This window comes from Dendropsophus ebraccatus, chromosome 6 (genome assembly GCF_027789765.1).
Source record: "Dendropsophus ebraccatus isolate aDenEbr1 chromosome 6, aDenEbr1.pat, whole genome shotgun sequence".
Classification (NCBI taxonomy): Eukaryota; Metazoa; Chordata; class Amphibia; order Anura; family Hylidae; genus Dendropsophus; species Dendropsophus ebraccatus.
In genome coordinates, this window is record NC_091459.1 from 32539926 (window position 1) to 32553305 (window position 13380).

Below are 13380 nucleotides of genomic sequence, written 5' to 3' on the forward strand. Positions count from 1 at the left end.
TAAGAGGGTTTCCAGTCTTATCCCACCTGGAGGAAACCTCAGCATTCAAGCATGTGGAGAGGGGTCTCCATAGTAGTTTATCTTCCAGCAGCCGTTACAACCAGATCCCCCAGACAGGCCTGCACTTTACAGAGAGGTTCTCCATCCCTCAGTTTGAAGGCATCAAGTCCTACTCAGCGGAATGTAATATCCCGGTTATGCCTTTCACTGTGTACAATGGAGAGCTCCTCTACAGCACACCATATTATCCCTTTAAGTTTCACTTCAGTAACCTTATCAAGTACCCGGAGTCTATGTCTTACTTTAATTCTGGACCAGCTATGACCCCAGAACTTGGCTCTATCACTACCAGCATAGACAGGGAGATAGCCATGCATAACCATCAACTCTCTGAGATAGCTGCAGAAAAGAGCAGGACTGGAAGACTGGAGACTTTGGCTGGGGCCACAACCTCAGCCACTGGCAAGCCCAAGAAGGGCCATTTATGCCTCTACTGTGGGAAGCTGTACTCTAGGAAATATGGCCTGAAGATCCATATGAGGACTCATACAGGCTACAAACCACTCAAATGTAAGGTGTGTCTGAGACCCTTTGGAGACCCCAGTAACCTGAATAAGCACATCCGTCTACATGCAGAAGGCAATACCCCCTATAGGTGTGAGCACTGTGGGAAGGTGCTGGTCCGAAGAAGGGACCTCGAGAGACACGTTAAGTCTAGGCACCCAGGCCACAGCCTCAGCACTAAAGAAGAGGTCCATGAGGACTCTTCTTACCAACAACCAGAAGCCAAGAGTGAGGACAATGATAGTGATGTGGACGTGTGTTTTACTGATGAGCAAAGTGACCAGGACACTGGGGGCAGCAAAGAGCACTGAGGACTTTCTATCAATAAATTGAATAATTATATATATAAATATATGCAGATGTATTATACATATACAGGGTTTAATAAGGTGTATCTATTTATGTGATTTTCAACATAATCTCCTGGAAGTTTAATAATCCACATTTGGACTTGTATCCCCCCCCATTGCCAAGCAGGTGAAGCTTGTGTGTGTGTAAGACTGTATTATAAAGATTTTGTGATCGAAGTAAGTTGCACGTTTATTTAGAATTGAGCTTTTTTGGGGTCCATCTCTTTATATCGGTTATAACTGGCAGTAATATGGCTCATATCACTTCTACTAGGGGCATGGATGAGAGCATTGCAGCTATCACCTCCTTCCCAATAGTCTACATCTCAATTAAAATTTCGTGCCTTCCTATTTTTCTAAACAGAGCATTTTCACCTGTCCAAGTCTGTACAGTGCAGCACTCTCTAAAATCCCTTTAAATTGTCAGTTTGTTCATGGAAACTCCATATGAGGAGACAATGTATGATCCTGCATTGTGATGAAAGCTATATCCAGATACTGAAATGGTGTAACACAATGCTCTTAGGTATGATGAGAGTTTGGTAGAGTTTTTAAGAAGCAATGATGTACAGTGGTTACAGTTATTATTGGTTTTGGTTCAATTTGTTATGCGATTTTTTTTTTTTTTAAATAAAATTATTGACAAACTCATGTTTGTCTCTTGGAAACTGTATAGTGTTTATATTGTAACAATGGAAAAGTGATTCATTTCTTCATACACAAGCATTGTAACAACTAAAACACATCTGATAATTAGATAAAATACTACTGTACATGGAAGTTGCATCTGAGAGATGGTTGTACAAGATATTACAGCTGCAGGAGATTAAGCTACTTACTTGTACATCATTTATTTGAATTACACAAAACCTATAGGAAAAAAATATACATAAAAAAATTAAAAATAAAAATTATATATATATATAATTTTAACCATAATATTTAATACTATTTTTAATCTATTTATTTTTTAATCTAAATCTAATTCTTAGATATTTGGCAGGTTCCAAATTTAGGAGAATCAGCAGATACATATTTATTGATCTCTAATCCGAAGACTTCTGTTTATGTTAAGGAATTATAAGTCTATTACAATTGATATTAATCTGTATTCCTTATTTACTTGCCTAGATACTTAGATACCACACTTGATCACCATCATAAGCAGATTCATTTATAGAATAAAGCTTACCATAGAGTTTTTATACAATAAGAACTATTATTATTTTTGTTTTATAACGTATCACCTTACTGAATTTGTGACACGAATAAGTCAAAATTGCAAACTATGTCTGATACATATAATACTCGAGGAATGTTAGTCCTAGTTTACATATATGCGGCAATCCGACGGCATTTCCCTCCGGTGCAGTAGAAAAGCATCTCTGAACTGATCCCACAGTTCAGATGATACGTTCTCACAAATCTGCCGCAGGACCGCCGGGCTGACTGCACCTCAGAACAATGCTTGCAGCGTTCTGACATGCGGTCAGCTCCCTTATTCGGCACTGCATCCATTAAAGTCTATGGGGTGCCGGAGGCATGCCGTGTACAGAGGCATGCATTATGCATCCTCAGGCTTTTGCCTCCTACGTTCCAAGGAGAGCTGCCCCTGTTCCTGCCCCCCCCCCCTATTAACCCTTGTAACCCTGGCCTTGCAACAGAGTGGCCCTGGCAGAAGGGGCAGCCCCCAGCTCCTCTATACAGGTGCAGCACCCTTTAGGAAAGGGGTAGGAAACCTTGCCTCTCCAGCTGTTGCAAAACTACAACTCCAATCATATGTGGGATATCCAGGCATGATGGGAGTTGTAGTTTTGCAACAGCTGGAAAGCCAAGGTTCCCTACCCCTGCTATAGGAGATGTCCTTCTGCCCACAGTAGAGGGCTCCTGTGTGCTGCTGCCCCTATATAGATGCCCCCTATATGCTGTAGAGGAAAAAAACTGATGACAACTAATGATTTAACGTATGGCAACTGATAATTACTGATGTCAACTGATGGTTTTTACTTTAAAAAAGGATCGAAAACCTGATAACAACTGATGCCTTTTTGGCTTTAGTTGTGACATCAGTTGTAGTCAGGTTCGTACAAAAAAAACTGAAATGGATGCATCTTAAAAAATGCATCAGTTGTCATCAGTTTTTCTATCCTTTTTTTCATTAAAAACCATCATTTTCCATCAGTTGCCATCATTTGTCACAAGTTGCTCTCATCAGTTGACTTTTTTTCCTATACACTCACCGGCCACTTTATTAGGTACACCATGCTAGTAACAGGTTGGACCCCCTTTTGCCTTCAGAACTGCCTCAATTCTTCGTGGCATAGATACAACAAGGTGCTGGAAGCTTCCTCAGAGATTTTGGTCCATATTGACATGATGGCATCACACAGTTGCCGCAGATTTGTCGGCTGCACATCCATGATGTGAATCTCCACATCCCAAAGATGCTCTATTGGATTGAGATCTGGTGACTGTGGAGGCCATTTGAGTACAGTGAACTCATTGTCATGTTCAAGCAGAAATCGAGACTCATCAGACCAGGCAACGTTTTTCCAATCTTCTACTGTCCAATTTCGATGAGCTTGTGCAAATTGTAGCCTCAGTTTCCTGTTCTTAGCTGAAAGGAGTGGCACCCGGTGTGGTCTTCTGCTGCTGTAGCCCATCTGCCTCAAAGTTCGACGTACTGTGGGTTCGGAGATGCTCTTCTGCCTACCTTGGTTGTAACGGTTGGCTATTTGAGTCACTGTTACCTTTCTATCAGCTCGAACCAGTCTGCCCATTCTCCTCTGACCTCTGGCATCAACAAGGCATTTCTGCCCACAGAACTGCCGCTCACTGGATGTTTTTCCTTTTTCGGACCATTTTCTGTAAACCCTAGAGATGGTTGTGCGTGAAAATCCCAGTAGATCAGCAGTTTCTGAAATACTCAGACCAGCCCTTCTTGCACCAACAACCATGCCACGTTCAAAGGCACTCAAATCACCTTTCTTCCCCATACTGATGCTCGGTTTGAACTGCAGGAGATTGTCTTGACCATGTCTACATGCCTAAATGCACTGAGTTGCCGCCATGTGATTGGTTGATTAGAAATTAAGTGGTAACGTGCAGTTGGACAGGTGTACCTAATAAAGTGGCCGGTGAGTGTATGTTTTTCTGTCATTTACAATGGGATTTGCGTATTGTCAGCACGCTGCGAGTATAGTGGCAGTAGGGGGGCTATATACTACAGGGGGGGGGAGCGCAAAGGGGGCTATATACTAATGGGGGGAGCGCACAGTGGGGCTATATACTACAGGGGGAGAGCTCACAGGTGGCTATATACAACAGGGGGACAGCGCACAGTGGGGGCTATATACTACAAGGGGAGAGCGCACAGGGGGGCTATATACTACAGGGGGAGAGTGCACAGGGGGGCTATATACTACAGGGGGAGAGCTCACAGGGGGGCTATATACTACAGGGGGAGAGCTCACAGGGGGCTATATACAACAGGGGGAAAGCGCACAGTGGGGGCTATATACTAATGGGGGAAGTGCACAGGGGGGCTATATACTACAGGGGGAGAGCACACAGGGATGGCTATATTCTACTGGGGGGAAGTGCATAGGGGGGCTATATACTACAGGGGAGAGCGCACAGGGGGGCTTTATACTACTAAGGGAGAGCTCACAGGGGGGCTATGTACTACAGGGGGAGAGCGCACAGGGGGGCTATATGGGAGGGGGAGAGCACACAGGGGGGGCTAATTAGGAGGGGGAGAGTGCACAGGGGGGCTATATACTACTGGGGGAGAGCGCATAGGGGGGCTATATACTCCTAGGGGAGAGCGCACAGGGGGGCTATATACTACTGGGGGAGCAACGGGGGGCTATATACTACTGGGGGAGAGCACACAATGGAGCTATATACTCTTGGGGGAGAGCACACGGGGGGGCTATATACTAATGGGGAGCAACAGGGGGGCTGTATGAGAGGGGGAGAGCACACAAGGGGAGACATATGTTTATGTATGTATACTGTGCTAATCTTTGGCTGAACGCCGGAAGCCATAGCCGAACGGCATGCGTCCTGCCCGGCGAGGCCTCTGGCGCTGTATTTGTTTAAATGGGTGCGGCGCCGCATTGCGGGAGCGGCGGTGCGTTAGGACGCTGCAAGATACGTCCTGATGCACCGACGGTCCGGCAATGTGGTTTGCAATGAAGCTCCATTTACTTTAATGGAACTGAGTTGTGGCCATGTTTTTGTAGCGCTCGATAAACACTTTAAAGTGACACTGTCACCCCCTTTTAAATTTTTTTTCATCTTTAAAAACGTTTAAATCACTAATTTTGCTCTATCCATACCTTATTTCACATGTTTAATCATGGTGCTGGTTGATGAGAAAACTGAACTTTGATGAGCTTGTTATTGCGCCACTGGGCGGGGCTTAGCCTCTGACGCGCCACATCAGTGCGCAGGCGCAGTGCGGCCGTCCTACTTGCACTGCGCCTGCGCACTAACTCAGCGCCTCGCTGCTGGCTTTGAGGAGACTTTCACAGCTGCAGCGAGAGCTCAGGGGGCATCAGGACGCCAACGGACAGCCCCACCATGCCGGCGCCTGCTAAAATCCGCAGGCTGTGTGACCTCACGCACAGCCCGGCTGTGGACGGCACTCACCCAGTGCGCCTGGGCGAGAAATGACGGGGCCGCACGCGCATTACGCTGGGTGATGTGGCCGCGCACGTCCCGACATCCAGGTGAAGGCTGGGAGGGCCAAACAAGTAGGAGCGGCGGCCTGGAGAGATGACATAGCCATCAACCAGCACCATGATTAAACATGTGAAATAAGGTATGGATAGAGCAAAATTAGTGATTTAAACGTTTTTAAAGATGAAATTTTTTTTAAAAGGGGGTGACAGTGTCACTTTAATTCAGACATCAGCAAACTCCATTGCTCATAGTTTGACAAGTATAGGTAAGATAGTTAAGGCTGGGTTCCAACTGTAGATTTTGATCAGTATTTGGCCCTCACTTTAGAGTTTATTTTGGTAAGTATTTCTCCAGAACCAGTTGGTCCAAAACATTTTAAGGCTATGTTCAAACACAGTATTTTCTTTTAGTTTTTTTTTTAACCAAAACCAAAAAGCCTAAGGCTATGTTCACACTACGTATGAAACCGGCCGTTCCGTGACCCCGGTCGGGTCACGGAACGGACGGTCTCTGGCCGGATCATCTCGGCCGGTACTTAAGTACCGGCCAGATAATCTTTCCGGCCGCAGAGCTCTGATGCGTATACGATATGTGTACGATATGTGTACGCTCCGGCCGGAATCCCATTGCACATAGGCTATGTCCCACCCCGCAAAACTATGGCCGTAGTTCTGCAGCGAGAACTACGGCTGTAGTTTTATGCAGTGTGAACATAGCCTATGGCTAGGTTCACACTATGTATCTGTGCGGCTGTATTGCGGGCGGTAAATCATCGGCCGGATTTTTCCGATTCATGCGTACTCTGGAAAGTATACGATATACGGCTGCACAGTGCACACTATGTATGAGCCTACGGCCCGATCGTAAACGGACCCGTAAAAAATGAACAATGAACAATGAGCAAGAATTCTGTCTCTCACAGACCTCTTAGGGGCCTATTTAACGGAGCGATAATTGGCCAAATCGGACGATTATCGCTCCATGGAACAAATACAACAATCAGCCGATTGTTGATATAGGTTTGGACCCATAATTGTTGGGTGCCGACTGCGCATCGCTAGGTGTAATAGCCGGCATCTGACAATTTACTTTACCTATCCAGGCTGCAGATCTCCTCTTGCGGTCTTCATCTCTCCGGGTCCTGTGCACTCCAGCTTCAGAGCAGCCTGTCTGAGCTGACAGGCCGCTCAGCCAGTCACAGGCCGGGACTGCCGTGTCCAGCGATTGGCTGAGCGGCCTGTCAGCTGAGACAGGCCTCTCTGAAGCTGGAGTGCACAGGACCCGGGGAGATGAAGACTGCAAGAGGAGCCCTTCAGCCTTGATAGGTAATGTATAAAGTTTAAGCAAGGGCTGCAAGGACATTTATAACGATCTATGCAGCCCTTGTTAAATAATAATCGGGCCATGGAATAGGCCCAGTAAATGAGCGCCGATCTAGCAGATCGGCGCTCGTTTACAGGTGATATTGGGCCCCCATCGGCCCGTGGAATAACACCCTTACTTTTCTTTAAGAGGCTCCTCCTACTCTGCACTCATTACCTGTATTACCTGCACTTGTTTGAAATGCCTGTCTATACACTCAATCACACTCCAACCTCTCCAAAGTGGCTAATAACATAGAGCTGTCTAGGGACACCAGGCACTAAATTGTAGACCTGCACAAGGCTTTGATGGGCTACAGGACAATAGGCAAGCAGCAACAACTGGTGGCGCATTATTAGAAAATGGAAAAAAAATAAAATTACTGTCAATCTTCTTTGGGCTGACCTGAAGCTGGTCAATGACCTGAAGAGAGCTGAGACCACACTCTCAAAGATTACCATTAGTAACATACTACATTGTCATGGGTTAAAATCTTGCAGGGCATGCAGAGTCCCCCTGCTCGTGTCAGCACATGTCCAGGTCCTTTAAAGTTCACCAATGACCATCTGTACCAAATATTAACTTTTGTTTTTCTATTGTGTAAAATACTTATTTAATGTAATACATTGCAAAGTAATTTTTAAAACATTTAACAGTGATTTTCTTTATTTAGTAAAACAGATTGTCTCTCACAGCTTAAGTGTACCCAAGATAAAAGTTATTATAAAAAATTGTGTTTGTAGGAAAGAAAACTTCTCAAAATTGTCAGTGTATCAAATACTTATTTTCTGCACTGTATACAATTGGGGAAACGTAGAATGTAAAACAAAAAGTGATTTGCAATTCTTTTGTAGGTAGAAGTTCAAGTAACACAATTCTATGCTGATAGAATGTTTAGGCTATTAAAATGTTGAAGACTTTTCTGTTACCATACAGTATGTACTTCAAGTGGATCCTTGAAAACTCCTACAATTAAGTTATTTATATACCTACTGCCTGATATGAAAACAAGTTAAACCTGAAGTGAAGTGCTTTGGATAAATTACTGTTGGTAAATGCTTTCCCCATAACCTTTTCCTATAAACCATTCCAATGTTTTAAGAGAAGAATTGTTTATCTGGGTTTGACTAGGAAGTATATAAATAAAACAAGAGGAAAAGGATGAAATATATATATATATATATATATATATATATATATATATATATATATAGTATCGTATATTAGCAACCCCTATAGTAGTATACAGAGCAACCCCTTTCAGACATGAAAGAGAAGGCATAGACCTTGTATTTTAAGGCTATGTTCCCTCACACTATTTTTGCAATTTAATGACAAATAATTACTTTAACACATTGGCCTTTTTTTTTTTAAACATAACAGACATTATTTGCTGTTAAATGGTGGCCATCCACTAAATTTCAACAATATGTGAACATAGGGGGAGATTTATCAAACATGGTGTAAAGTGAAACTGGCTCAGTTGCCCCTAGCAACCAATCAGGTGGAATCTAATTGCTTGCTAGGGGCAACTGAGCCAGTTTCACTTCACATGATGTTTGATAAATCTCCCCCATAGCCTGTCTGTGTTTTCAATCCACTCCTGGTTTTGGTTGAAAAATATTGACCAAAATACTAAGCAAAAATACTGTGTGGGAACATAGCCTTAAAATACAAGGTCTATGCCTTTTCTGTCCTGTCTGAAAGAGGTTGGTGTATATACTACTATAGGAGTTGCTAATTTATAATAATGTATATTATAAAAAAATGGCCGGGCTGCTATTAACCCCTTTTTAGACTAGTTTGAAAGCTTCCATGGCCTACTTAACCCTAAGAGGGGCCACTACCATTAAGGGGCTTAGCGTGTCTACATCTAGGGTGACTGTGTTCTACCAAAGTTTATCCAAAAAGGTCATCAACTGTCCAGGACTATACCCAGTGGTTGGAAGAGAGCAAATAAAGCTGAAGTATCCCACTGAACCTTCACCCGATCTTCTCAGGTAATCTTGAGGGATTAGCTATGCAGAGTTGTTTAGGCACTGGGCCTTTGTACCTGGATCTGTCACTCCGTGATCTATTCCATCATGGGGAGGTGTTTTCTAAACCAGGAGTACAGGTTTCTTCTCTGAAGAGTCAAGTATTAAGAAAATTTACTCTGGAAGCATACTCAAGTGCAAACTGCTTAGTACACCACTCAGGAACCATGACAAGTGCTGCAGCAGTACGGTAACAAGCCCTAGCTAACACCACCTGGCTCCCCTGGGTTACCACACACAGACACCCCCATATAGTAGATATACAAATGGCTTCCATCATTGTATACAGGGCTTGTCCTCAAAGGTTTACATGTATCCTGATGCAAACATTTTGATCTTAAACCCTTCCCTACCAATGTTCTGCACACTTCCTATGTTGGTATTAAAAGGCAGTACATTGTAATGACTTACCATGCCATGAACTTTTAATTGAAGATGAAAATAAAGAGTCAGTAGCTTTTTCTTCTCTTTTTCTTAAAGAGACTCTGTACCCACAATCTGCCCCCTCCTAACCGCTTGTACCTTCTTATAGCTGCTTTTTTAATCCAAGATCTGTGCTGGGGTCCGCTCGGCAGGTGATGCAGTTATTGTGCTAGAAAACAACTGTTTCAGACCTGTGTCAAATTGGCATGGCCTAGAGTGTCTGTGCATTATGGTTCTTTTACACGGGACGATTATCGTTCGTTTTTGCACGATAACGGTCGAATTCGTACGATAATCGTACGTGTAAACGCTGCAAACGATCAAATGACGAGTGAGAAATCGTTCATTTTGATCTTTCAACATGTTCTTAAATCATCGTTGATCGTTCGCGAAAAATTCGCAGATCGTTCAGTGTAAACATTCTTTCAACGATTTCCCCTATGTGTGAGATAGGCTTAAACGATCGCAGAACGATCGCATAGCGAATTTTCCGTACGATGTATCGTTCCGTTTAAACGCCGATCGTTATAAAAAAAAAATCGTTCATTCGTTAATCGTGCGATTGGGCGAATTATCGCTCCCTGTAAAACCACCATTAGAGCTTTATCCAAGTTCAGCAGCCCCTGCTAATCAAATGCCGATCGTTCGGGTTCAGATCGACTCGAACCCGAACCCGGTTCGCTCATCTCTAGATATATCATTATGCCAGTGGCAATGTGTCATCAAGGTTACATTACATGACATATCTCCAGAAAAAAACTCTCTCACTGTTTGCTCTCACTTTTTCAGGATCTTCTAGTGAATACAGAACAGATTCAGATGCCTCCTAGAAAGGCCTTACTTCTAGGCCTGTAACCATGACAAGGGAACATCCTCTATGTCTAGAGGAAAGAAGGTTTCACCATCAGCACAAACGCATATTCTTTACTGTAAGAGCAGAGAGACTATGGAACTCTCTGCCACATGGGGTTGTCATGGCTGATTCATTAACCCCTTCTGGAGCGGGCTAATTTTCATTTTTGTATTTTAGTTTTTTCCTCCTTGTGCCTAAAAGGCCATAGCAGTTGCATTTTTACACCTACAGACCCACATGAGCCCTTATTTTTTGCGTCACTATCTGTACTTTGTAATGACAGGCTGAATTTTTTTTATAAAATATGCTGCGAATCCAGAAAAAAACTATATGCGCAGTGAAATTGAAAAAAACCCCTGCAATTCTTTTTATTTGGGGGGGCTTCATTTTAACGCTGCGTGTCCTATGGAAAAACAGACATGTTATATATGTTCCTCAAGTTGTTACAATTACAAAGATATGTAACATGTATAACTTTTATTGTATCTGATGGCCAGTAAAAAATTCAAACCATTGTTAACAAATATATGTTCCTTATAATCGCTATATTCCCAGGCTTATAGCGCTTTTATCCTTTGGTCTATGGGGCTGTGTCAGGTGTCATTTTTTTACGCCATGATGTGTTCTTTCTATCGGTAGCTTGTTTGCGCATATACGACTTTTTGATCGTTTTTTATTACAATTTTTTTTTTGGCGCTTACGCAGTTTACTGTACGAGATCAGGAATGTGATAAATTAATATTTTATTTATTTATTTTTATTTATAAAATGGGAAAAGCGGGGTGATTCAAACTTTTATTAGGGGAGGGAACTATTTATTAATAATATAACTTTTTTTTTTTTTTTTACCTATAGGCTATGTTCACACTGCGTATGAGTCTGGCCGTAGTTCGTATGCCGCCATACATGTGCGGCTGAAACTACGGGCGTGGGAAAAGTAGACATGCAGCCAGATGCGTACGAACCACGAACATACGCCCGTAGTACAGTTATGCTTCCCTAGCTTTTTTCGTAGCGATCTGAAACATGTCATTTACTTGGAAATCTTCGCCCACAGAACTCACAGAACCTTTTTGATTGAAAAATCAAGTTCAGTTCTGCTGAAATAAGTACTGCGTACGGGACCGCACTGAAATCCACGACCGTGAGTTTCAACATTTCCGTCCTCAAACAATGGTCTTGTTAATTTTTCACGGCGCCGTACACGATCCGGCCGTAAGCTAATACGTAGTGTGCATTGTGCGGGCGTATATCGTATGCTTCCCAGCGAACGCATCAACCTCAAAACTACGTGCGTATATTCGCGGTTCGCACTACGGACAGGAACATACGCAGTGTGAACGTAGCCATATACTAGAAGCCCCCCTGGGGGACTTCTAGTATATGCACACTGATCTCTCATAGAGATCTATGCAGTATAGTTATACTGCATAGATCGATGAGATCAGTGTTCTATTGCTTTTGGCTGCTGCAGCCGAAAGCAATAGAATGCCGAGTCGGGATCAGTGCAGACCCCGGCTGGCACCAGAGGCAGGGATCGCTCCTCTGTGACAACGTCACGGGGGGGGGGGGGGGGCAATCTCCCCACTAGACCACCAGGTATGGGCTGCAGTAAGTCTTAAGATGCAGATGTCAACTTTGACAGCTGCATCTGAAGACTTAGTTAGCAGGCACGCCGATCGGATCATGCCCGCTTATAGCAGCGGTTCTGGGCTACATGCTGCTACCGGGACCGCAGCGGTTCGGAGCAGAGTCACCGCGCAGCCCTGCTCTGAACCCCCCCACCTGCGCGAGGACATACAGTTACGCCCTTGTGCGGGAATGGGTTAAATAAGTTCAAGGGAGGCCTGGATGCTTTTCCTGAAAAATATAAAATTACAAGGAATTTTCTCCCTGTGATGTTTCTAAGATTTACTAAGGTGTAGATTGCCTAAGATCAAATCTAAGGAAAAAATTATAACAAAAAAGCCGTATCAGATGGATATATGTGCCCAGGATGCATTAGTTGTGTGTGGGACAAACCTTTCAGTAAAAAAATACAATGAACACTTAAGACTCGATTTGCCAAATAAGTGAGCTAGTTTGGTACTTGCTTACAGAGCTTATTACATGGCTCGACTATCATGCTGCAAAGGTTGCACAGACATTGTTAACAATTTACATAGTAAACAATAAAATATATACTTATCTGCCCATGCTCCCTGGTGTCCTCTTGCCTCTTCTCAACTGACTGAAGCTTCTACACCCGTGTCTGAAGTGACAGGGGGCTCAGTCAATCACTAACTGAGATGGAACAGCGCCGCTGGCAGTGATTGGCTGAGTGACCTGTCACTACAGAAATGGGTGAAGAAGTGTCAACTGTGGCTCCGGTGCACTGCGAAGAGGCAGTAAGACACCAGGTAAGTATACATGTTTATTTATTTGCTAAATACTTTCATCAGCCGCCGCCGACTTTGCACCTCCAATTACAGGAAGCGACAACAATCAAATGATCGGCTCCTCAGATGTTCGTTGTTTTTATTACACAGGGTTAACTCGGCATGAGTTGGCCTGATTGGCCAGCTCAAATCAGTCCACTTTATCTGAAGAATTATCTGAACAATTCAACCATCATTCTCAGCTGATACTTGACCTGCCATATCAGGCATTGAATTGCCTTCTGAAACTGCTCTCCGGGTTTCGGGAAGTTTCTCAGTCACTACCCTCAACACCCCACAAAAATTAGATATCCACCCGATCATTTGGATTTGTGTAGTGAGGAGAATTGTTATGTATTAGATATGATATTAAACAGAAAAAAGAAAAAAACAATGGCAGCACCTCTATGGCTCTGTTGACACTGCAGGTTGCACACTGCATGTGGCTTAAGTACAGACAAAAAAAAACAGAAAGTGCAACAGCAACCCACAGGTGCAAGTGATTACCGTATATACTCCCCCCCGCTGTGCATGCGATAAAAAAACCCTGCTCTGTAGATATTGAAAAATTAGGATCTTAAGATATTCATTTTTCAATATCTACAGAGCAGGTTTTTATCGTGTGAACACCGCTAAGTGCTTGCACCTGTGGGTTTCTGTTGCACTTAGTTTTTTTTATATGATAT

At 43.4% G+C, this 13380-nt stretch overlaps 1 protein-coding gene across 1 annotated transcript in view; it reads left to right on the forward strand.

Annotated features, from left to right (window-relative positions):
* The window catches only part of PRDM13 (PR/SET domain 13), a 5297-nt gene extending 4422 nt beyond the window's left edge, over positions 1–875 (forward strand). Inside the window, exon 4 of the mRNA XM_069974185.1 lies at positions 1–875. This exon is cut by the window's left edge and continues 624 nt beyond it. Coding sequence (XP_069830286.1) covers positions 1–875 — 875 coding nt within the window.
* The last annotated feature ends 12505 nt before the right edge of the window (positions 876–13380 follow it).